The 25,514-nt window shown below is 36.5% G+C and overlaps 1 protein-coding gene across 2 annotated transcripts in view; it reads left to right on the forward strand.

Annotated features, from left to right (window-relative positions):
- LOC112563612 (type I inositol 1,4,5-trisphosphate 5-phosphatase-like) overlaps positions 1-25,078 on the forward strand; it is a 42,728-nt gene extending 17,650 nt beyond the window's left edge. The window contains exons 6-18 of one of the 2 annotated variants that reach the window (XM_025237738.1): positions 5,067-5,098; positions 5,905-5,976; positions 6,587-6,639; positions 7,045-7,108; positions 7,923-7,978; positions 8,454-8,538; positions 8,928-9,017; positions 10,686-10,763; positions 11,240-11,313; positions 13,574-13,685; positions 13,961-14,023; positions 14,398-14,434; positions 17,663-25,078. In XM_025237738.1, coding sequence (XP_025093523.1) covers positions 5,067-5,098; positions 5,905-5,976; positions 6,587-6,639; positions 7,045-7,108; positions 7,923-7,978; positions 8,454-8,538; positions 8,928-9,017; positions 10,686-10,763; positions 11,240-11,313; positions 13,574-13,685; positions 13,961-14,023; positions 14,398-14,434; positions 17,663-17,820 — 974 coding nt within the window. In that variant the 3' untranslated portion in view covers positions 17,821-25,078. Of the gene's footprint in view, positions 1-5,066; positions 5,099-5,904; positions 5,977-6,586; positions 6,640-7,044; positions 7,109-7,922; positions 7,979-8,453; positions 8,539-8,927; positions 9,018-10,685; positions 10,764-11,239; positions 11,314-13,573; positions 13,686-13,960; positions 14,024-14,397; positions 15,571-17,662 lie in introns of both variants that reach the window. The other variant, XM_025237736.1, reaches the window with a different exon arrangement.
- The last annotated feature ends 436 nt before the right edge of the window (positions 25,079-25,514 follow it).

The raw sequence follows: 25,514 nt of genomic DNA on the forward strand, positions 1-25,514 counted from the left end.
GAAGAAAATATGCCTGGGTAGAATGGGTTAACGCATGCTATGCCCTTAAAATTTAGTTGTTTTTGAAATAGCCTGCTAACTACTACTCAGTAAGGCTTAACAACTCTGTTCAATACACAAGGATAACCATAACTAGTCGTCACTGTTTTATTATTTGTTGAAATAAAGATTCTTGGCAATTTGCCCGTCGTGCAGTTCTGTGGAGGGTACTTGAGCTAGAAGAACAAATACATAATGGAAGGCCTGTGCTAGAACCGCCCCTCGTCGCCCCTCCTCTCCCGCGCACACACACTTTCCTGTACCCCTCATTTCTACGCTGTATCAGATGATTTATTTGGGTGATAGGTGGAGATCTGCGTGTTTGTGCTTCCTGATCAATTTGTAGTCTGTCCGCCCACAGACAGTGTCGTTAGCGTGGTGAGGAATCATGCTGCTAACCCATGGCCCTCATGCTTCACACACTTGTCTGATCAAGACTTCGCTGAACGACAGCAAAGAGAGGGAAACGTGTTACCGTACATATTACGGGGGATACTGTTACATTCCACATAATACGAACTGAAATCAAAAGACAATGCTGTGACAAAACAGCTGCTGTGTAACTTTACCAAGCACACATTCATGCATACTCCGCGCGCAGACACACTCACTCGCACTCCCTCACTTATCCACACGCCCACCCATGCAGTCGGTGTGGTCGCTGCTGCAGCGCCAAGTGCAAAACCAGCGTTAGGAGAACGCTCGCGAAGCAATGGGGCATCGGCATTTCCGCCCTCGACGCCCACATTGAGCTGAAGTACACTTCGGCCTGTGTTGAGACAGCGCCTGATATCTAGCGCCTTCATATAAAAGCCGGTGACGTGGTTTTATTGGACGTACCGTGCAATGCAGGGATTCTCTGTTTTACAGGTCCTTGCTGGCCATATATCCCAACCCCTGCCAACTCCCAGGTTGACTTTCTCACACACACCCCTAACCTGCCCATTTTCAAAGACAGCATTACTTACCCCAACATTTTCAAATAACTTCACATCTCTTGCAGCCAGTACAGGAAAGGAGGGAGTGCCTGGGAGAATGAAGAAAAGATTTGAGGAAACTTTTTTGTCAGCAAGTCAAGGAGACATGATAGCAAAAAAAAAAAAAAAAAAAAAAAAATACGGTATTGTAGAACTATGGTATTGATTACAGTATAATGCGAAGTTTAAATTTAAATCGCGCTGGGTTCAAGGTATGTTTCTGAGAATAACTGGAATAATAATTGCATTACATCGACGTTGGATGCCAGATGCAAACTAGTGTATCTCCGTAGCGGAAGCGGATGGCCTGATCATTGTCTCCATCGTCCTGGATAGTGTCCATCTCCTGGGCACTCTGCTGGTGTAATTGGAGTGAGGAGCGCTGTCTACATACAGTCAATAAAAGCTGCAGCCAGGAAGGCCGGTCTTATTGATCTGAGAAGTGCGGACTGGCAGGGCATGTTGATCTGGCTGCCACAGTGTGTGACTGCCGGCACCAGCACGCATCTGATAATTGAAGAGCCGCGCCATGTGGAGAGCTTTCACTTTGGTTATTGTGTTTCTGTCTCCATCTCTCCCATTACGCACTCTTCGCCTCTCTCTTTGTCTGCCGGTCTCTCTGTTGTCAGTGATAGAAACAGTTACTTGGAATCTTCTGTACACACTGTACGACAGCAACAAGCTCTCCGCCCTTGAAGCATTGATTAGTGTAATACACTTTTATAGGGATTATTAAACTAGTTCTTAAAGATGAACTGACAGCAGAAACTCAGAAATGCCTAGTCATTATATACCTATGAGTAAGGAACAGTCTACTGGTTACCTCAGCAAGTTCCTTAATAGAAGAGGCGGCTGTTGTTTGGTCATTGAGTGAACGTTGTTGATTTTACAACCCGTGAGTTTAGCATGCACACTCCGATGCCTTTAATGAGTAAGAAAAACAAGTAGCCTCTTACAGCAGGGAACACTTTGGTCGATGCACAAGTTGAAATAAAGAGTCCATAAACAGTTAAAACAAAACTGCGTGAAACTCTCTTGTTTGAAATCCTACACCTGGTACATCCTGAGATGAAACTGAGCACAATACTCATCAGTTCATTAGACATTATGCACAGCATGAAACACTATTTCAAAAACTGAACAGACGTGAGACGGGAGGTGTGGTCAATTGTATTACCTAGCGAGTTTGGGGCCACAGTAAAAAAATAAATTTAGAGTCGCACCAGGAAGCATGTACCAGATTCACACTTTAGTACCACGCCAGTAGTGAAGCTCTTTAGTGTGGCTTTAAATCAAAGTGTATCGACAGAAAGCGTGTCTGTCATGTCAGCAGGTGGCCGGAAATGATAAACAGGTCAGTTGGGCGGTAGAGGCATGATCACGTTGAAACCAGCAACTACCAAGGAGGCAATGTTCCTGCAAAAGAAGATGCATCTAGAAATGATCAAGGTCCCAGCTTTATGATTTGAGTTGGAGCAAGAAACCGCTCGGTGATATTCTATGATGGTTCCTTGTTAGACAAGTTATTCTAGGAGCGATTTCCATTTTTTTCTTTTAAAAAATATTTTTGCTTCAGGTGTACATAACCGTGTATGTGATATTAACCTCTATATCCTTGGGCCATCAGCATAAACATCAGTTGGTATAATACTAAATAATGATAATCAGGATATTTTATGAGCACTGTACCAAAGCAAAAACCAGGCTCACTTACAAAGAAGGCAAATTTAAAACTAAGTAAAAGTAAATAATTGTAATTATAGTGCTAAGAACATTTATTGTTACACACACACTGGTGTTAAAAATAGGAGCTAAGCAAAAATATTTCTTGAACATGTAAGTCTTGTGAGTTTGTTTTTTGTTGTTTTATTTAGGTGGGGGGGGGGGAGGTTGGTGGAGGATAAGTCGCTTTATAGGGAAGTGAGTTCAACAGTTTTTGGGCAGACCAGCTCCTCAAAACATTTGGTACCTACTTTTGGGATGCCTAGAATGCAGTAATCAAAGGAAGAGCAACATTGTTTATGTGTAACATATGGTGATGACTGTTGTAGAAGTTATTGGTGTCCCTCCTGTGTTCTGACAGGTTTTAGGAAGTGCACAGCAAGATGGAGGTGATTAGGTAGATGGTTCTGTCAGGTTGTGAGCAGGCAAAGTGAAATATCTTAAACTTGCGCTCACCTCCAGCCATTCCTCTCCCAGACTGGCAATTACCATCAGCTCTCTCTGCCTCACTCATTAAAGGACCATGGTGTTGCTGGGAGAGAAAGGATGGAAGTTTGAGGGATAGAGGGTAGCAAGGCATGTGGGTTTAGGAGTGCTAGATGTATTTTACTATAATGTTGTGTTCTGCCAGAGTTTATTGTATGATCTCTGGTTATACCATGTCTTGGCCATTCATGTGACAAACTTGTGACTGTACAGCAGTTCAGCCTGTAACTCCAAGATAAACAGTACAGGAACAGTAAAAATAGCACACATCCATGCCTAAGTGGAAAGGAGGGAGGGGGGTTGGCAAATGAACGGCTCTGGGTTAGATTGTATAAAAAATTTAATTGTTAGCATTGCCATTTAGCTTTTGTGTAAGCCAATGTAATTTTAATGAAATATTATTAGTAATAATAATGAATATTTATATAGCACTTCTCCAGAAGATATGATCAGAGAGTTTCACATACAAGAGAAACAAACCTAATCATATATAAACTTTCACTCTTCTCCTTCTTACCTGCACATGCATGGGAAAAAACTCACAAAGTAGACATTCGCATATGTATCACCCAAGCACATAGTCTGAATATTGTAGGGTAAAAATAATTGATTTTGAAAAAAGTAGTTTTAAGTTTGGCTTGAAAGGAATTTAAATGAGTAGCATAGACTTGACTGCAGGTTGATGGGCCTTGCCAGGAAAAAGGTTGCTGTCCACGTCTTGATCCTAAATTAGTGGGTGTCAGAAGAAGAATGATGCAGTTATGTGGGAATCTATGTCGGTGAGCTGACACAGGTACTGAGGGCCAGTGCCAGAAACAGAGTAGGTCAACCAGCGAATGAGGAACTGCCATCAGGAAGAACGAGAGATTTCTTGGGACCAGTGAACAGCAGTTGTTGTGGCTTAGTTGCATTCTGCTCTAGGCCATCAAAGTCTTCATGTTAATCTGTCCTAATCATCAGTCTATCAACTTTAGCAGGTGGAACTGATTGATAAAGCTGTGCTTCATAAGCATAACTTTCATGTGACATAGCATAGTGACTGATAGCATCAGATATAGAAGAAGCATACAGCACAAAAAGAATTGGTCCCAAGACAACCCCTTGCAGGACCGCTTACATCAAGGCAAAAGCATCTGAATACAAATTGTTTAACACAATCTGAGTCTGTCCATTAGATAAGACTGAAACCAGGATCAGGCAATGTGAATGCCAGTCCAACAGGGTCAAATGCAACAGACAAGTCTAATAATGCCCAAAAGGGTACTTTTTCGACATCAGAACTAAGAAGCAGATCATTGATAATCTTAAGAAATGTAGATTCAGTTCTATGGCCTTTTCTACAAGCAAGCTGGAATGGGTTGTGAAAATTTTGTTCCAGATGTACAAGAAACAGGGGGAGTGGGGGGAAGAATAATTTTTTCCAGAATCTTGGACAAAAAAAGACAAGTTTGTAATTGCTGAAATGCTTTTGATCCAGAAACCCAGAAACTTTATGACCAGTAGAACTAATTGAGAATTTCTTTCCCTCATACAGTCGTAGTTTTACCCTTTGATATTTTTTTCTACACCAAATTTAAAAAGCAAACACAGAAACCTACTTTATTCATTGGTCAGCACTATTTGTAGACTTTCTTTTTGTGGCCTCCAATTCTTGGCAGGCAGTATTTTATCCTATATCTTCTCTGTTCATCCCTCTGGTATGATTTCCCTATCTTTTGTTGTGTGTATGCACCTATAGACACATCAACTTGCATATTTTTATTTTCTTGCATGTTAAAGTGTGGGGTTTTTGATGCAGCAAATGAGCAAGTTTACTGTTATCAGTGTTGACTTTTTTTCCAGATTGCAAGTTTGTTGCGGTTGAGGGTCGTGAGGTATGTCTTTGTTTCATGTGCTTTGAAAGAATACTGTAATATAAAAGCTTGTATGCCACAACATCACACATAGCATGCAACTGTGTTCACCTGATATGCATAAAGTGGAAAAAACGGTAATCAGTTAAACGACCATGAAAAATAGATGTTCGGTAGTATAGAAAATCCTCATCGGATAACTGAATGAAAGACAGGCTTGTCAGGCAAACTCAACAGTTTTATGAAAATATTAACCTTGAATAATATTTGTAAAATAGTAAATTTAAGTGACATGCATTAGATTGCAGTTGTAAACAAAAAACAAAATCATTTGCTCATGACAAACCCAGTGTATCCCAAATTTTTTTAAAAGAAATAAAAGAATATGTTGCTATACCTGTACATTTGGAATGCTAGAGGCAGAAGTATTTATTCAGTGGCAGAACTGAATCTGCAAAACATAGATTTACAGGCAGCTGTGTGGATACTGACAGACATGGATTTAGTAGAACAGGAAAGGAAAATGTATGCATACTTAAAAATAATTAGAGGATTAGCAGAGGCCGGCAACTGCTAAATAATTTTGCTGCCAAGTTAATCCCCTCTTGCTCATGCAAGGCACACACTAATACGTGTGCACACATGCAAACTTTTGCTTTGATTTTTGTCAAATCATTGAATATTGTTACAGAATTCTATGTAAACATTTGACATCTTACATAAAGTATATAAGTATAATTAGAGGTAAATCTAATTGATAGTTTGATTAGCTGATTCATCTGTAGGACAGCTGATATACTGATTAAATAAAATTACTTTTTTCCCAGGTACTTTCTGGGAATATTGAAAATGTTCCTCTAAAGGAGAAAGCTAAGTTTCCACAACATTTCTTCCCAGAGGTAAGGCTTAAATTTTATAACATTTACTTCTAAAGGACCTTGCAGTAAAATGCTATTTTGTTTTGTGATATATTAGGCTTGTTAATCATGTAATGAGTTATTGGCTTATTTCTGGAATTTCCTCCTATCTATAAATTGTTTGCATTAATTAAAAAAAAAAGTCCAATGCTTTTCATCTATTGCTAAGGTAATCTTTGAGTATTAGCATCAGATTAGACAGAGTGATTTGTGTGTTTATCTATATAACTGAGTGTTGTACTGGTTAGCACAACAAACTTCCCCAGTCAAACCTGCTGGCAGGAACAGGTACCTGTCTCCATAGAGGGTTGGGTAAGGTAAGACTGCAAGGGAGAAGAAATGGGCACCACCCTCACTTAAAGCTGGCCCCAAGAAAAGCGAAATCTTTAACACCTCACTCCCCAGTGACCTGAAAAAGTCAGGGGACAACCTTTACATTTTCGTGTATATATGGCAGTAGAGATGGCTTGTGTTTTAATGTATGAAAACATATGCTACACATCCTGTTTAGATCAGAAATATTTCATTACTTTCTTAATGTGTATGTAGGAAGTCCTAAAGTTCTTGCTTTTTAAATATTTTTGCTTTGCAGTTTAAGTGGTCTCGGAAAGGATTTTTGCGCACTCGCTGGAGTATCAACAACTGGTATGATGACAATATTTGTGAGATTTATAGCATTACTGTCAAATTTAAGCATTTTAGTCTGATAGCATGTTTTTTGCATGACTTTTGTAAACTATAGTTTTAGCAATAACTCCTGCTGAAAGTAATGTGCTTTGTGTGAGTTTTAAGATATCTATATTTTGAAGTGTATGTCACACTTGAGAGGCTTCTTTTCATAGCCTGAACATTATCTTAAGCACATTATTCCCTATATTCCCATTATTCCCGAGGGTAGGTTTTGATTATTGTTGTTCGTGAGAATTTATTCAAAATGTTGCATTTATAGTTTTATACAGTAGTAGGGTATTGTGATCATGGTGTAGGTTACTGCATGCTTTTTTTTTAATACTACTTTGTTTTTTTCTCTCCCCCTTCCCATCCCTGCAGCATATTTGACTTGGTGAACATTCATCTCTTCCATGATGCATCAAACATTGTTGCAATGGAATCAGTAAGTTATTACTATTGATGGCTATGAGATGCTTTATGTCAAAACTTCCTTGGTCATTCTGGTATATTGTAATTTGTCAAAATTAAGTACTGTTATATTTTATACAGCTCTGGAGAAAACAGATATTCGTTCTTCCTTTACCTCCAGAACACCAAATTTTTACAGAGAAATGGAACCTTTATTGTTTAAAAGCAAAAGAATGAAGGAAGAATTGGGGATATTTACAAAACATTTTAAAAATAAAACAAGAACCCAGAGTAGATGGGAGATTTTCTATGCAGCAATTGCAAAATGATAGGTGTTGGCATTTAGCTAAGTTTTACTTACTAGGGAGGATTCAGCATAAATGCTCACTGCGTAAAGGACAAATGGGTAAAAAATATTATAGTACAAATAAAGCTAAGAGCCATGTGCAGCTAGTTGTAATGTGAAACATACTTAATAGCTTTTTAATATAGCCAAAGTATCAGACAAAAATGCTATTGCATAATTGCACAGAATACTTGTGTTCTAAAGTGCTTTTATGTGGGATGAAGTACTTAAAACGCTTGCAGGCAGAAATTCTTGTTACCAAAAAGGCGATAGTAAACTGAAAGCAGTTTTTAATTTTAATAATAAAAAAAAACTAATCCTTTTGAAAATTCAATGAACAAAACTTTGAGAGAAGTATAAATTCATTAACCCATAATTTTAAATTCTGAAAAGTATTTGTTTCACATGGCAAACTTTTTGCCTTTTATTATAGTTAGCATACTAGAATGATAATAAAAATAGGCTTTTAGAAAAATGTCTAGTGATAATTTCTCATTTGCAGAGCCCATCTCTATACTGTGGCAACAGGAGGAGAGCTTTGCTACACACATTACAGAGGTAGAAGTTTGGCAGCATTGTCTTCTTGCAATTCTTTTACTGTTGTTTTATTGTTTGATAAGACTTTGGCTATATGGTAGTCAGAAACAGATGAGATACTGTCTTTTAGTCTGTTAAACTGAAGATATGTTTTTTAAATGCAAAGCATGGTGCAGCTACTAACATATTTGGGCCTTGCTCATGATTAACCATCACACGACCTCTGATAACTCCTTGATCACTTAAATGCAAAAGCAAATAGTCTGATTAGTCTTACATTATGTAGTCTGGGTCCCTTTGTGTTAATACAGGCACACACATGATGAAGCTCAGTGGGAATGGGAGATGGTCTTGTGCAGTCTTCATATTTTTAACAATAACAAATAATACTAGTTGACCTGAAGTGTGTGTGTGTGCAAATATATGTACTAATGGAGAGAGGAATATTTAACACTTTAAATATGTTCATGATGAATGGATGTGTGGATGTACTCAGGTTTGAAAATGACCAGTACAGCAAAGTGCCACTGTTTATTTTTGGGGATTTTAACTTCCGCCTGGATTCCTGTCTGCTTATAAAGGCAAGCCGATTGAAAACAAAAATTATTGTTGAGTGCAATATTTATTTTATCATGATATACAACTTGTTTTTCATAGATTGCAACACAGGATTTCATTGATAGAGTACTTGTATTACACAAAAATAAAATTGCTTTTCCATTTGTTTCTTTCACTTATGAAAGGCTTATGCGCAGGTTTTAGATATCTTCAGTAAAATATTGAATCCTGTCTTTGTGTCCGTGATGAAAATGATCAAATGGTTCTTTAAATGTAGAAGATCACTTTAATAGTTATTAACATTTGTCACAAAATGGAAGGTTTTCCTCATTATTTGAGTATTTAATGTTCTTAATTTTAGAGAACACTTGGAAAAAATTTCCATTGACAGTGTTCCACTATTTTTCTGTAGGCGCTGACAACAAAGGCTGTGAAGGAACAGACATATGGAAAAAAAGACCAAGTGAATAAGGTGGTTTATACAGAGGAAGGCAATGGCAAGGTATATTTTAGTTTATTATTTGTCTTAGTACTACAGTTTAATTAGATAGGTACAGGGGTCAGAAATAAGTAGTCAGTTTATTGTTGTTATCTCAGGGCAGTCTGAATGCAGAATCATCATGCAGAAATACTACTGACTTTTAGCATCAATGGAAATTGCTGCCTTCTGGTTCACATATATGCTTAATACAGAGGGTGTTGTCAAACATAAAGCTTTGCCACAAGTTCTTGGAGCTGTGAAAAGTTCAGTGATTATCCCCAAAACTAAATGTTTTGTAACTTTCATTGAAAAACCTGCTGATCACTTAATGTACAGTACATAAAAATTGCATTTACTAATTTAAACAATGATTGGTAATATGAGTGGTCTTCAGAGTCAGTTGATTTTTTTTTTTCTCTTATCCTGAATAAAAGATGATCTCTTGATTTTTTTTCCTCACATTGATGCTATCACCTTCTGGTGTGTTATTACTATGGTTGTAGTACTACGGTTGTGACTGAAAGCAGCCACATTAGCATCATCATTATTAAAGTAGTTGCTGCTGCTTTGTGGCTTTTTAATTTAACTATACCAGATGGCATGACTATATGGGGATATCGCCCTCTACCCAGTTCCAGCTGTCCACATCCAATTAGCCAGGGAGAACCAGTGAATGGAGAGACTATACAATCAACCAATCCCCCCACCCTTTCCTTCATGCCTGGCTGTAAATCTCCAGTTTTTCACCCACCTTGGACCTTGTTGGTTGTGGTTTTTGCCTCATAGCAGAGATTCCAAAAGGGCTATTGTATCATGATAAAATCAGACAACTCCACGGCAGTGACCTACTTAGGTCAGCAAGGGGGGCACCATGTTCCCTGAGATGTGTCTGCTAGAGTGGTAGTGTCGTAAGCACAGGATCACACTGCAGATGCCTCACATTCCTATGTCATTTCTGACTCCCTGAGCAGGAAGGGCAGGTAGTTCATTCCATATGGTTTCTCCAGCCTACTGGTTTTCAGCTCGGTAGTCAAATTTTTTTTTTTTTTTTTTTTAAATCTCTGGTGGACCTGTTTGCAGCTCATTGGAACAAAACTTTTGACATTTGTGTCTTGAGTTCTGGACCCATCTACATGGGCAGCAGATGCCTTGTTCCTACATTGGGAGTGACTCAGTTTATATGCCTTTTCACCCAGAGTCCTTCTGCCTAAAGTACTGGCTAAGGTCAGGGGAGGTGATGTCTGTCTGTCTCTTCCAGGCTGCCCACCTTAACTGGTCAGTCTTGAAGTTACAAGCTAGCAGGCCTGTGTGCTGTGGTTCTGTGGAAGCTGCTTTCCATGCCTTCCCTACTTAAACTACGCAACCAGAGCTTTTATCTTTCAGGTGAAAAACTTGAGAGAGGGACTCACCACCTAAGCAGGAAGAGATGAAGTTGGAGTGAGTTGGTTAATTTTGTATTCTGTTTATCGGTCATCCCCAGCCAATCAGGAATGGACAGCTGGAATTATTACCAAAAAGGGTATTTTTCTGTAACTTTTTAACAAAGGAAAATGCTCTGTTTTGTGAGCATCCTTCTGCCTGTGTGTGTGTGTGTGCATGCATCTGTACATTTGTGTGCTCTTGTATGCATCCTCAAAGGTATTGCTGAGAGAAATATCATTTTGATGTTTTTTCTTCCATCTTGATCAGGTTGTGCTAACTGTAGAATCAAAGAGCTTTGACTTTCATGATAAGCATGCTGATCTATTTTCCAACACTATCAAATGGGTGAGTCTTACTACAGTTATTTAGGTATGTGTTGTTTTAGAAAACTGTTTTACATTTGTTCCCTTCTTAGCTAACATGATGAAGTTGTTATTGATTTTTCATACACAGTGATTAAAGATTAGTGATGATGATGTCTTTAAGTAAATGTGGGCTAGTCATTGATGATTTATTTTTCTTTCCAATATTACTAAAAGGTGCCAGATAATAGATATAGTGTAAAAATAGTCCATTATTGATCACTGTGTGTTTGTGTTGTAACAAATATTACACCATGCTATTATGTCTTATTCGACAGAAGTCTGAATAATGTTGCCTTTGGAGATATAGCCAGCCATATATTTTTTTGTTCATAGAAGAATCCAACTATATTATCTGTGATGACCTATTCTTCTGCTTCTCTTTCCATATATATGTATATCTGTAGTTGATGCAGATCATTGGTAAAGTTGACCTTTCGTGCTCCTGATTTATTGCAGCTGCTGCAGTATGATACGGAACTATCATCTTTTCAAGACCGCTTGTGTGAGCATGAGATCACTTTTCCACCAAGGTGATTTACATTTTTAGACTTGAAATAGGATGTTAATTTTGATAAGTTGTGAACTGCAAAATATCCGTGGCAGAACATGAAAAAACACTTCGATTATCTCCCTGCTACAACTTCATACATAAAATCTTCCTTCCAGGCTGTTCAAATAGCGTATAGTTTATCTGACTAGGGATTTGCACTCGATAAATCTTTCTCACTCCCACTCGCTAAATCTTGCACTATCACCCCATCAGACCAGTATTATGATTCAATATTATGCCCAATATTATGAACAGATGCAGCTATTGCCCACGGTTTCAAACAGAACTGGGTTCAGGATCAGTTCAGTATCAGTATGTTAAATGAAAATGCAGCACTTTTTGCTGTAGTCTGTGCCCTCAAATGTGTAGGCACAACACTCTTATGTTATTCCATGGCTATTTCCCTTGATGCTAAGGCCATAAACCTACAATTAGCACAACTTTTGGTGATTCGCTGTGGTGGACCTATGACGATAATGAGAGACCTCTCAACCAAGTATTTCAAGAAGGATACTCTGCCTGCTGACTTGGTGGGTGTGAAGACACGAAGCTCCTCTTGCTCTCCATCAGATCTGTGACATGCAGGCCATCTCTATAGACCTGTTAAGCACATGGACTATCTCTGTGGATCTGCACTAACTTCCAGGGAAGATCTGACAATAAACCAACTCAGTCCCATCACGTAATTCCTGCAACCTTGTCCTGTAATTAATACTAAAGACTGACAAACACACAAAGTTCTTAACTTGCTGAAAATGTGCAATTTGTCTGACAATAAATTCAACTTGCCGGGAATCAACAATCAAAAATATAATACTTCAAAGTTCTTTTTACAGAGCTATTTTGTAACATACCTTGTCTCAGCAAGGAATTACACCATTCCCACTTTCACTCATCTTATGTGTCTTTTGTCCTTGCTGGCTTTTCTAGGAATGTCTCTCCATGTTCATCAAATTTTGTGAACACCTCAGTCACTTGCACACATACTTTTCCTAAGTAGTATTTGCTTATTCAGCTACACATGCATATTCAACCACAAGTAAGGGTGATGGCCCTGGTTTATCAATTTATAGGGGGCCTAACTGGTGAAGAGCAGTTTATCAATAAGTGTGTAGCATGGTAGGCAAAGATCTCTTAAAATGCACCACTGTATGTATTTTTTTTTAAATGTGGGAGAAAAGTGTCAGTAGAACATAGTGGGTCCCAAGAATCTTACTTTTTAACTTCTCCAAAATGTTAATAAATCACAATTGATGTAAACAGAGACAACGGTGAACCTGGGTGGGTGATTTGAACCCCAAACCATATCAAACACATTGTCCCAACATTGGAAGTCGTGACCCAAGCCCAGGCTAAACGAATCCCCAAATGAAAGAATAAATGATGACAAAGGGATGAAAAAGAAACATGCACAGATTTGTTCTCTGAATGTGTCGTGCCAAGCAGCCATTTTTTTAAAAGTGAGATGATGTTCAAACAACATGGGTCTGTTGGTGATATTTGATGTTAACAGCTACTGTGTCATCAGTAATGAATTTGTCTTTTGGGTCTTACATGAGGTAATAGGGTCATGGTGGGGTCCATTTGACCCAGATAGTTGATATGGCTGTGAATATACAGTTTTGGATTGAAGTAACTGGTGACAAGCAGTCTCTTTTAAATGTACTTAATTTATTTTACAGTATTTTTGCTCAAAGTTGTAGGGCAAATGGTTCCGCAAGCAGTCTATTTTTAAACGTACTTAATTTGTTTGTTTTTTTCAGCATTCAACTGCTGCAAAAGGTTGAAATAGAGCTTAAACTGTTGGTCATAAGTGTTGCTGATGAGGTAGTCATAATAGGGATGATGTTTATGTAATGAAATACATCAGTGAAATAGTTTTGGGTCATATATAAGAGGGTGTAGCGATATGGAAGGTCTTAATTATAATAGTAGCTTTTGAGTCTCAGAACATAATGTTTGAACAGATGGGAATGCTGATATGTTTCCTTGTGATGGGAAGTCCAGGGCATCGTCACACATAAAAATGGCAGTGCCTTTTGAAGAATTATAATGTAGAAATAAAGTTGAAGCATTGTGGTTAAATTACAGCTAAACAAAAGTATGAGCTTAAACATGTAATATAGATGCACAAACATATGTATTTGTTTTATTCAGTTGTTTTTCTCAATGTATATGATGAAGCCTGTTTAAAGTAATTTTATGCATCCACAGAAAATATCAGTTTATTTACTTGTCAGTTACCCATTTACGGAAGAAGTGAGTGATGGCTTTTCCTACATGAAGACTCGAGTGCCATCCTGGTGTGACCGCATCCTACTGTCTCACAGTGCCAAAGACATCATATCACATGTAATTATCTGGTGGTTATGCTATTATCAGTTGGCTGCAGTTGGACCAGTTTAGAGAAAGAGAAAAAAACCCTTTATGACTATTGGTCTATAATTGCCTCCAAGTTTGTTATAATGTAATATCAGTGTAACACTTAACAAGTGAATATTTAACAGGGAAGGCAACCTTTGAGGTCACTGTTTTGGTGTAGATTAGGATTTAAACATTTTGCACTGTCATAGAACAGCTGAGGCAGATTAATTGTGGTGCTTTTTGATATTTTTTTGCCACCCCAGGAGTCATGCTCTAAACCAGAGTATGACATCATTGGCAGAGATACATGTATGGGAGACCACAAGGTAAGTATGTGACTTTGGTTCTCATTCTTTAGCCATGTTTTTACATATGGAAACATGGCAAGATGTACCAGGACAAATATTTTGCTGTGATTTAAGTGAAAAATCATTTTTTCTAATAGTAATTTCCATCCTATACAGCTAAACTTTCGTAATGTTCTATGTTATAGCAGTAAATCTTACATCAAGATTATAATAAGAGCAAGCAAATATTTCTCACCAACCATTGTGTTTAATGTGTCTAATAGGGTGAAAAGTTCTCAGGCAGTTGCTTGTCATATTTCTAGAGAGAAGGAAGCTTAGCTTTTGCTCTTTAATAATCCATCTTTACCCATGTTTTTGATTCCTTTTTTTTGTTCTTTTTTTTTTGTATGCAGCCTGTGTATTTATTTTTACGAATAAAGCCAGGAAAAGGTAAAGATCTTGAGGACAATATGTTTGAATTCCATCATGTTAAGCCGTTTGCACGTAGACGTGGCTTGTCCATCAATGGTGAACTTGTGCCTGACTCTGAGTTTGATTCTCTTAATATCCATGACTTTGCTGTCTTTGAGAAAGAGCAAGAGTTAATACCAGAGTTTAGAGTTAGCATCAAGAGTCGCTCTTCAGAGCCTTCAGAAGACAAGCAGACCAGTTCTGAGAAGCTGTCGGGGGGTGTGGATGGGGCCAATGAGACAAGCTGCTCAAAGGCCCCAGGGCCCAGCATTGCTGGCTTGGAGCACAGTCGCTCGTTTCAGCAGATTGCACACAAAGTGTGTGTGGTTGAACGTGTGTTGTTGCGCTGGCCTCGCCGCCCGCGCAGTCGCCACCACAGTTCATCCTCAGAAGACTTTTATGAGGAGACTTTGGAGGATTCCAACAATTCTGATGAATATCAACAAGGCATAAACTCTGAGGCCGACCTTGTTGCAGTGGACTCTGTTCATTTACATCTTTTATCTCATGATATTTGTACAAAGGAAGAGACGGTAAAGATGGAGAGTAATGCAGGAAGGCCATATAACTCAGGGAAATTTGAAAACAACCAAATAGAAAATGTATTTGATGAGACGAAGCAGTTAATCACAAACAGTGGGGATATTAATTCAAATAATGAGGTCATGAGAGAGTTGGTTTCTAAAGACACAGAACTCCAAGAAAAAGGCTTTGATTCAGAAACTGCTTGTGAAACTCCCACTAGAGAGCCAGGCATAATATGCGAGGACAAGAAAAATAGCCATACAAAAGTTCTTGACCTTCCAGATGCACAATCCAAACTCATGGATATGTCAAATAGCCAGACTGTAAAAAAAGAACTCACGGACAGCCAAGTCGTTTGTTCCCTGGCCAATCCTGATTGTTGTGACAGTACTCCTGTTATGCATGGTGAGGTGGTTTCCAGCATTGTGAGCCCACCTGCTGCTGCAGCAGGGCCTGTGGCAGCCCAGGCAGAGACGGTGAAACAGAGGGAGACAGTCAATGGCCAGTCCTCCTCAGCGACTCACCTGTGCCCCTGTACACTACTCTGACCTGTGTGGCCCTGAACCCTGTTGTATTGCTGTTGTGGCCTTGTAAGTTATGTTGTAGTTATGTTGTATCTTTTCTGTTATATTTATTTTAAAGGAACCACATATGACTAAAGAGGATAAAATTGTGATATCCTTTGCAGAAAGTGATTTTGTTTTAAGTTATTAAATATATCATTTATCTTTGCTCTGTGTGCAAGTGCTGCAGATGAAGACGCCATCTTACTATGAGCATATTTAGGTGGACTTTCCTGGAAGTGTTTTAAAAAAAGTAAAATCCAGCTGAAAATAGAATTTGAAGACTTGACGTCTTATGTGGTTCCAAGAGTGTATGCATAGTTACATGTACCAACTGAACACAAAGCCAGCTTAAGAGTTTTTCATAAAAGTTGTCAATGGCAAATGGTCAGTTCAATGAAGGTTAAAAAGGGTGTTCACAATCCATCTATTCTTTAAGCTTTCCTTAGCATTGATTTTTGCAAAATTACTCCAAAAGAACATTGACAGCATAATATATTCAAATATTTAAAAACAAGTCTTTAGCCATGTTAGTCTTTCAAGGAGATATGTTGAGCAGCTTAGGCTTATGCTGGGAATTTGTCCACCCACCAATATAAATACCTTCCTAACTAATGCATTTAAAGGAATGTCATTATCTGAGTTAGGCTGGCTTTGTGTGGTAGACATTTTGAGTTTTAAATCTTGCTTTTGATTTGATGTAGATGTATTATGCCAGTGTATTCCAAGTTTGTCTGCTTTACCAGGATCTTCCAGAGCATTCTTTTGTATTAACAATTTGCTTGAAGTATGTAGTATCTATAAGATTCAATTATGACATGGTCTGGATGTTGCACTTATGTTGTTTTTTTTTGTTTTGTGTTTTAGCTTTTTGATTTCTTTTATTTTGTTTTGTACTCATTTGTTGTGCTTAGTGCTTTAAGTAGATTTAGTAACTTTATGAAACATCCTTCACAATATTCTGTCATTCTAGTTAGTGCATGGTGTCTGTGCTCTTAGTATCATCTTAATTATGACAGAAAGACCAGTATTATGGAAAAAGGATTTTACAGTGGGCTTTTGTCCTATAGCATTAATAATCAAGATTAGGGTTGTGGATTCATTTTTAAAAGAACCAGCTATAAGTATCACATGTAGACATTATTTGTTAACTTTCACAAAAAAGGCAAGTGATTTGATCTGAAAGGTTAAAAGAACCATATATAAATCTGTTTACATTGATAGGCATTGATTTATATGAAAGTTATGTGTGAATATATTCAAAAGATTTAATGTAATTTTTACATGCAGTTGCAGAATTGCCTGCTTACTAGGGATAAAAGCATTGTTATCAATAATTTATCAATAATTTTCTGTTAGCTTTTGCAGACTTGACTTTATAGGCAAAACTTGCACATGATTTCATCAGCATTCATGCATTTGAGATACACAGTGTCACAGCTACCTTTGTTTAAGAAAGCTCATGAAGTACAGTCATCTAAGTTGTCTTCTAAGGCACTGCATTGAAAGTGCTTTAGCTGAACAAGTTGATAACATTTTTAAAATACACGACTTGAGCTAATATCTGTTTGCATGATGCAATCATTGATCACTGTGCATTGATGTAACAGCTGTCAGAATTAGCAGAAAAGTATCCTGTATCCATGAAACAGTAAAGAATGATATAAAAATGAAGAACAATGCCAGGACTATATGCATCCCAGTAATAAAGGGCAATCACTGCAGATTTAACAATGAAGACACATTTCCAAAAATCTCCAGAAAACAAAACTGCCCTCGGAGTAGTGTCTTCATAGTGCTAGAAGCTGTCTTCTGTCCATGTGTATGTTTTGATAGAAAGTGGAAATGAACTAAACTATAATCATAGATTCAGTATGGTTTTTTATCTTGGCTTCTTTTTTCATCTTTTGATAAGACCTTGTTTGATATAGGAGATGGAAGGTAGGTTACTCTTTTATCCATGTGGACCTTGGTTTTGCTGAAAGCAGATAAAGTAGTCTTCTGAACACTGTTTTTAAATCTTTTAGTGGTTGCCTAAGAAGACTAGGTCAACTGTAAAGTATTTCTTACAGCACCTTTTGATTTAGACACTTACAGAAATTGTGACCTGTTTGTGCAGCACCAACACCAAAAGCAGAGCTTTCTCCCCTGCCAGGTACAAGTGACATCATCATTCCCAGCACGCAGGTGAAGATCTCGGAGGTGGACACCACACGCTACATTCACATCCGACAAGGGCAGAGCTCCACTCGGGTGTTCCGGGAGACATCAGTATGACAGAAGCCATGCCCTACAGTTGTTTCCTTGAACAATCTGGAAAGGAAATCTTCCTCTCTGTTTTAGCAATTGCAGATTCTGGAACTGGTTCTGACTAAAAGTGCATGGCAACTCCAACAACACAATGATTTAGGACTGTAAGTTGCCTTGGGGCCATACATTTTCATGGGTGATGCATAGCATGAAAAGCTGAATATTTTATTTATCATTTTGTCTGTTGGCATACTTTGAAAAAGTAATTTTACAACATTTTGTAGAGGCGTATGTGGAAGTAGGGAAGGGTGGGGCTTGGGAAGTGAACAGATTGATTTGATATATGACCATAGTGCACAGTGAAGGTTTAGGATAAATTCTGGCTTCCAAGTTTGTATATGATGTGTCCACATATGGATGTGCATATGTGTGTGATGAATGTATACACAAACCTTTTAAATGCTTGCTTTCTCATTTGGTTACTTACACCTACATACAAAATGACAATCAGTTGTCTTTTAAGGCTGACTGGCAAAACAAAAACACAAAACATAATTAAAAAGGATAAAGCCCTGTTATTCAAAGGGAAACAAATCATATACTAATGTGTCTTCTTGCTGCTGATGAATAAGTCATGAATTTAATGTTTTGTAAACATTTTACATTTGTAAGTTTTTAAAAGTGAAGATATTGAGGAAAAAGTGAGCTTTTGGGAAATTCTGGTAGAAACTTTATGGTCAGTGCATGCATCCTTTATTTTTTAAATGAGGCCTTATAACCTGTTTAGTCTGTTTTCAATTCAAGCATTGTATTACAAATTCCTTGATTCTCATAGTGGGTTGATGCAATGTCAAGTGCTAATTATAAAAATGGTTTGAAAGCCATTGTGTCTGCTGTGAAATAAATGAGATTTTTTTTTTCTGAAGAAGGTTGTAACTTTTAATCATGTAAACTTTAAAGTATAAAGTTTTTACTGCCCAAGAATCTGTGTACTGTGGAAAATTAGAATTGTTATTAGTTTATATTTTGTCTGTTACCCATATGTTCTTATTGTTTTCCATCTCTTCTTTCTGCTGTTTGCATGTACAATTTCTTTGTATTATGATCAGTTCCTGACTATAAATGTACAAGTTTTATTAGTTTTTTTAAACTTTTTTCAAACCTCACTCCTTACACCCAGTGTGGATCCTTACTTATAAAAATGATAGAAAATATTTTGCAGTATATTCAAGTACCCAGATACATCTTTAGGGTAAAGTGATGTTTTCAATATTTTATAAGAAGCCACATAAACTTTCATTCCAAAATTGTTAGTGACATAGGTATTTACTAACACAAACAGTAGTCTTTGTTGCTGATTAAAGAGGAAATTATAAAACATCATTAGCAAAATTTCATTTGAATGCAAGTTAACATCTTGCCAATGAAAAAAGAAGAAAAAAAAGAAGATACGCATGTGTACACATGTAAGTGCACATCCTGCTTCACACTGTTAAGATTTGACTTGTATGCAGAGAAAGAAGTAAAAGGTGTTTACTGATAATTAGTTAAATGTGATCCTTTTAGGAAATAGAAGCAATTTTTCTTTCGTCTTTTGTGCATGGTGTTCAGTATTTTCCTCATCCATTCTTCAAAGTAATTTGTCATACACAATCATGATTTTTATTTTTTCTGATGTGATATGAATTCTTCAGTGCAGTCCAATTTGTATTTTACATGTGTTATTGTGTTAAATATTATAAGTATTATATATATATACTTTTTCTTTATAATCTAATGGGAGATGTGTTTGCAGAATAAGCCTATTTAATTTTAGATATACTTAATCTTCTTTACACCTGTGTTCTATTGAAGAGAGTGCTTGCTCAGAAAGGCTACCCTATGTTGTAAACAATATTTTGCATTAAAAATCTTGATGGGTCATTAGAACAGACTGTTATTCTTTGTGACAAAAATGAATTTTAATTTGTCAGTTTCTTTGGAGAAAAGCACTTACGAATTTGCAATGACATTGGAGTCCTCAAAAGTAAAACAAACACAATATCTTTGAATCTTACCGAGGATCTGACATGACACTGAGCCCACTCTGGGGATTTAACCTCCACTGAGACTTTCTTCTGTAAACCAGTTAAGAATTTGATCTTCAAGGGCTTGTATCTTGTTAACAGAGCCAAATTATTTGCTCAGATTTTGGAAATTAGCATCCTTCTATAGAATATATCTATTTATTTGGAAAGAATTTTCTCTTGGATTAGCCTTTAAATTTCTTTTTGCCTGGAACAATCTGGCATTAAATTATTCATTGTATTTTTCATATAAATGTTTTATTTTCACTATGTAACTTGTATTTGAATGCATGTTTCTTGGGGGGAAAAGAGAAGAGAACCTAGAGCTTACATTTTGCACGTTCTGGGATTTATGAGTAATGTATGCAATATGCCAATAAACATTTGTTTGGAGTAGAAAGTACATGTACATGCAGACATTAATGATCAATATCTTGGGGGACAGTAAGGATAAAAGAGACTGAAAAAAGATGCACTACACTAATCCTTTTCTTCATGTTTTGCCTTAATAGTGCTTTGTTAGAGAGACTGCATGCAAGTCAGATATACTATGCTCAAACATTTATATGATCTTTAAAACATCTTAACTGGCTTAATCTTCATTTTCTGTATAAAGTCTTCATATGTTTTTGCTCAGAATATGGCTTTTGTAAGTATAAATTATTAATATTTATTATTTTGTTCGCAAAATTGTGGTGGTAAAAGAGTATTACAGAAAATATGGTGTTCGGTATCAGTGTCCTGAACATTGTGTTAAAAAGTACATAAATATAGAGCATTGACTTTTCTTTACAGAAAAAAACCCTGGTCATGATGTTGGATAAGTAATCTTTCCCTTCTTTTTCTCTCATTCTTTCTCACTAAATAAGTCATTGTAGCATCGGATACAAGTAGTACATCAGTAAGCAACATTACAGTGAAAGATGCTTAGTGGAATTGCATCTTTTGTGTTTAATCTATTGCCAATGCTTTCCATACACAGTGGAAACAAAATATATATTAGATTGGTGCTATAATAAATATTTCTGAGTACCCAACAGTTTCTTTCAAAGTAATGAAGCAAAAAACTGCATTTAATCATTTCATTATTATTTTGTCAATTTGCTGGTTTTATTGAAAACACTAGAATAATCTAGGGTCAATTCACCATTCCTTTTTTTCGGGAAAATGACCATAAAACAAAACATAGTGTTTTTATTTAATTGTTTTTGGTATTAAGCATATGATTTCTTTTGAGTAAACTGACAAGGTCACTTACATTAATTATTTGGTGTTGCTCTGTACACTTTGCAACATTCAAAGTATTTTCTCATTATATCAATTATGGTTCTGTTTATAGTCATCTTTGTTTTGAGCAAACACTTTATTAGTAGAATTCATTATTGTTGATAATGATTGTAAATAATTTTTACTTAGGACAGATTCTTAGTATACATTTCATGCTGAGGAGATCATAATGCAGAAAATATGTCTAAAATATTTTAGTGGATGTCAAAACGTTTCTTATGAAAATAACAATTGAATGCTGAAAACAGAATATTCTTGAGCAAGATAACGAAATTGGTTTCAGGCACACTAACAGTTTACCATCAAACTATATTTTTTTAGAAGTACTTAAGTATGTATGTGTTTAACTTTTATGTAGTGTCTAAAAAGACCAGTTTGATTAAAAATTTAAAAAAAAAACAGATGCTTCCCCAGTTTCACAGCTGAGCTTTACCTGCTCCTACTCACACCATCTGACAACAAGCCATCTACGCAAAGGGACTGTCATTTTTAAACCCCCAAAAAACTTTTAAAATGGCTTTTCTGATTTTTTCCCACAGAATATTTGAAACATCTTTTTCAATTAATGTACACAAACAGAAACAAATGTATATTTCCTGAAACATGAGGACATACTCTTGAAGGATACTACATGCAAATTAGGAACATTTTTTTATTTGTGATATCCCAGTTTTCCACAGCAGACAGCCAAGCGGTTAGAGGACTGTCTGGTATCCTAACCCAAAGTGTTTATACCTGTGAGTGCAGCAAGCTTAACACTTAACCCTTCCCCCAGTTGACCCAGCTTTTAGGAACGGTTGTTTAATTCCATAGAAGCCCTAGGCCGCAAGGCAGCAAGAGAGAGGGATTGGGCATCATTTTCACTTACAAGCTGGCTCTGAGTTTTAACTCTCCAATAACCTCAAAATAGTTACAGGACTTTTCTACATAGGTTTCCAAAAGTCAAATTTCTGACAAAATTAGCAATTTTTTTTTCAGAAAACAGCACGAGTTCAGTCCCGATTTGATGCACTCTTCTCTCCTCCCACCAAACTAAAAAAAAATAAATTATGCTGAGAGAAGCACCAAAAACCAAAAGTTAGTGTATGTCCCAAGTCCACACTGATCCACACTTTCAAAGCATTAATCCTCACACTGAACCCAATCTTATCAAAATCTAACCTTTCAAATAAAACTAAGCCATAACCTCTGCCCATCAGTGTCTGGTTTCTTTAATGTATATGAACATGGATGCACAGTGAGTCCCACACATAGCATCCCTGAAAGACTTTATTATATGAATGTGGATGCTAATTTTCTGACAAAAGTGAACATAACAGCATGGTACTTCGGTATGTATTTACTGTGCTTAAGTTCTTGTTGCAAAGCTATAGCAAATGTTTCTGAAAAGTCACTTAAGATCTTTTGCTTTGTGGTGATCTTGCACTTTCTTCGATATAATTTGAATTTTGGAATAGGCTTTGAATAAAGCTGGTCGAAATTTTATTTAAAGAAAGTATTGTTTTGAAGTACCACACTATGATTGGAAGCTGATAAGATGCTTGCAAATGAAATGCATTCCATCAAACTTTGAAAGAATATCTGGCTGGAGTTAAGATCATGTCTGGCATGGTCACAGCTCTCACTGTGTGCAGTTGAAGGATGACGACAAGAGATGTGAAATAGGCATCACTTTTATGGTTTTCAGCTGGACCATTTTCAACTTGCATAATAGACCTGTACGTTATCAGCTCTTCTGAACACTGCATGCTGTACACAAAATGAAGGTGTGGAACCTTGTCTACCTTTATCTCTCAAAGCCCAATAGTCTGATGACTTATTTTAGAGCTGAAAACTTGTCACACTGAATCTGCACTTTAGTCTTTAGAGGGAACTGTTTGGATGCTTAAGAACAGTAATAAATAACAAGAAAGTGTCACTAGAATCTAGCAGGCAGTGCCTGCGTTGATGTAAGCCCTCAGTGGCTTTTAAGAGTTGTGGTGTGAAATGTTTTTCTTTCGGTATTTCAATGTCAGGTTATTTTTACCCTGTTGTTGTCATGCTGATCTAGACAACATTAACACAATCTCTCAAGACATACTTTTTTAAAAAAAAGGAATGAATTTGCTCACCTTATTTTTCTTTTTATATTTCCTTATCTGTGGCATTGTCTTAGGTAACTTATGCAGGTCTCATAAGTTGCTATTGTTGCAAGTTTCTTAAAACCTGCCAAGAAATAGTTTTGTACTAAGTACAGGCAGGTACCAGAAATTCCTGTTACCTCAACAGTAGCTTGTATGTAGTTTTGCAGCTTGTAAAGATTATTGTGTCAAAAAAAGACTGTTGTTGTCCCATTAGAAGCTGTGCAAAGCTTGGTCTTATCAGCCTTCATTATGTGTGTAAGGGAGAAAAAAAAAGAGTGCCATAAATGAATGAAGATGTGAAGACTGCATGAAATATGGACCTAGTACCACAGGGTAGTACAATCTCACAGGATAACATGGTGATGTTCACTTTGCAGTCTCCACCCACAGGAGCTTTTAGTATGAAATGGTGTTACAATGACGGAGTGCATATAGTTATATCGCTAATATTTGGAGGGTATTTTTGTTTAAATGCCCTTTTAAATATGTTAACAGTTGCAAATAAAAAATTCACAGATTGTATCAAATCAATCAAAGACATGCATAAATATCAAATCTAACCACACACGGACATGTCATCTTTCATGCACTAATAAAAATTGACTCATAAAATGATATAAAATTTGACAATATTTTTAGTAAAATGTTGGCAACTAATCTTTCATGTGACATTTATTATTCTCTTTCCTGATTGAAAGTTTCTTGGAGATGTGACTTTTACTCGCTTCATTCTTAAATTGTGCATATCTGAGCCATAAAATAATAGTGTCTTTATTAGACAGTATTTTATTTTAAGTCTGTTTTCAAGCATGCATTTGTATTTTCCTTCATCTTAATTTACTATACGATAATCTAAACTAATTTGTCTGTCATATTTCTAGTTTCACAAGCAGTTTAAAGGGTTTTCAAGTACACTGTATTATGTTAAAAAAAATTGGAGCACACTAATTTTAACATCTGTTTGCCAATCATTTATTGACATGCTCAAACTTTTTTCTTTATCCCTGACGGGGGTTTTCAATATTTTGGCATGCTAAGTACTTCAGAGTTCAGACTAAAAACATAATTTGTTCCTCCACCACTTTATGGATCTTTCTGTTGTATACATGTACAGTAATTTGTGTTTGTGCAATTGTTATCTGCAAGTCTTTCTTATCACTGTCATCTTGCCAATTAGGAAATGAGAACCATGTTAGCAAGCAAGTGTGAAAATGTGTATTAAGGGATAGTCTTGTTACGTGGTTTTTAGGGTTCTGATATGTGTGTATTTCTGTCAAGATACAACTTGTGTATTTGATAATGGAAGTCCTATAATACATTTTTATCATCTGTGTTGTAAAACCCTCCACTTATATTCCACGTGGATGAATTTGATCTTTTAATATTAAATGTAACATTATTTCTGAGTTGAAGTTCTGTGAATTTTGTTCAACACTTTGTTTTCTAAAGATTATATTCTGGCAGGCCCAGAAAACTGACCTACCAGCCAGCTTTTTATTATTTTATTGTGTCAAATTTTGTCCCCATATTTCCTACTTTACCCTCTTCCATATTATTGTCTCTATTTTACCAAGGGCTTTGTTTGAGTAATTACCTCTTTATTAAAATGAAATTTGTTCAGTCTATTTAAATCCACAGCAGTTTAACATAAAGTCTGAAGCTTGTGTTCTCTTAACAGTTGATCCTTGTTTCAGTTTCAGAAGTCTGTTAATGTTATTGTACTTTATTATTAAAAAACCTGTCGATAGCAGGTAACATTAAGCTGATGCACAGAATATGCTTGAAAATAAAGATTCACACTTGAAGTAATTTATTTTTTAATAAAGTGTGGTTGCAGTTGTTGGTTCTTTGTGTCAACAGACTTAGCATTTATTGCTTGCTGTATAGAGTTTTAGTTTAGTTTATTCCTTGTTACTCCTCAGGGAGCATTGGGCCCCAGTTGCTGTATAAAGTTCTGGTAAAATTCAACCAGGAGAATTTCTTTTAGGTTAGTCTACTCAAAACATATTTCGAAGGATTATATCAATCTAATGAGCATGCATAGCATAATAATCATAGTATAATTTCTGGTAACACATTTCTAGCATACCATACCAAATTAAATATCTCATAGCAGATGTACAACTACCTATGCTTTCACATCCAATAATTTATTTTCTTTGCGAAGTGTGCCCACTGTACCCTGATTGTAGTTTCTTCTTTTGCAGATTAGCTTGTCTAGTTACTTGACATGATATTTCAGCGC

The sequence above is a fragment of the Pomacea canaliculata genome, linkage group LG5 (assembly GCF_003073045.1).
Source record: "Pomacea canaliculata isolate SZHN2017 linkage group LG5, ASM307304v1, whole genome shotgun sequence".
Taxonomy (NCBI): domain Eukaryota; kingdom Metazoa; phylum Mollusca; class Gastropoda; order Architaenioglossa; family Ampullariidae; genus Pomacea; species Pomacea canaliculata.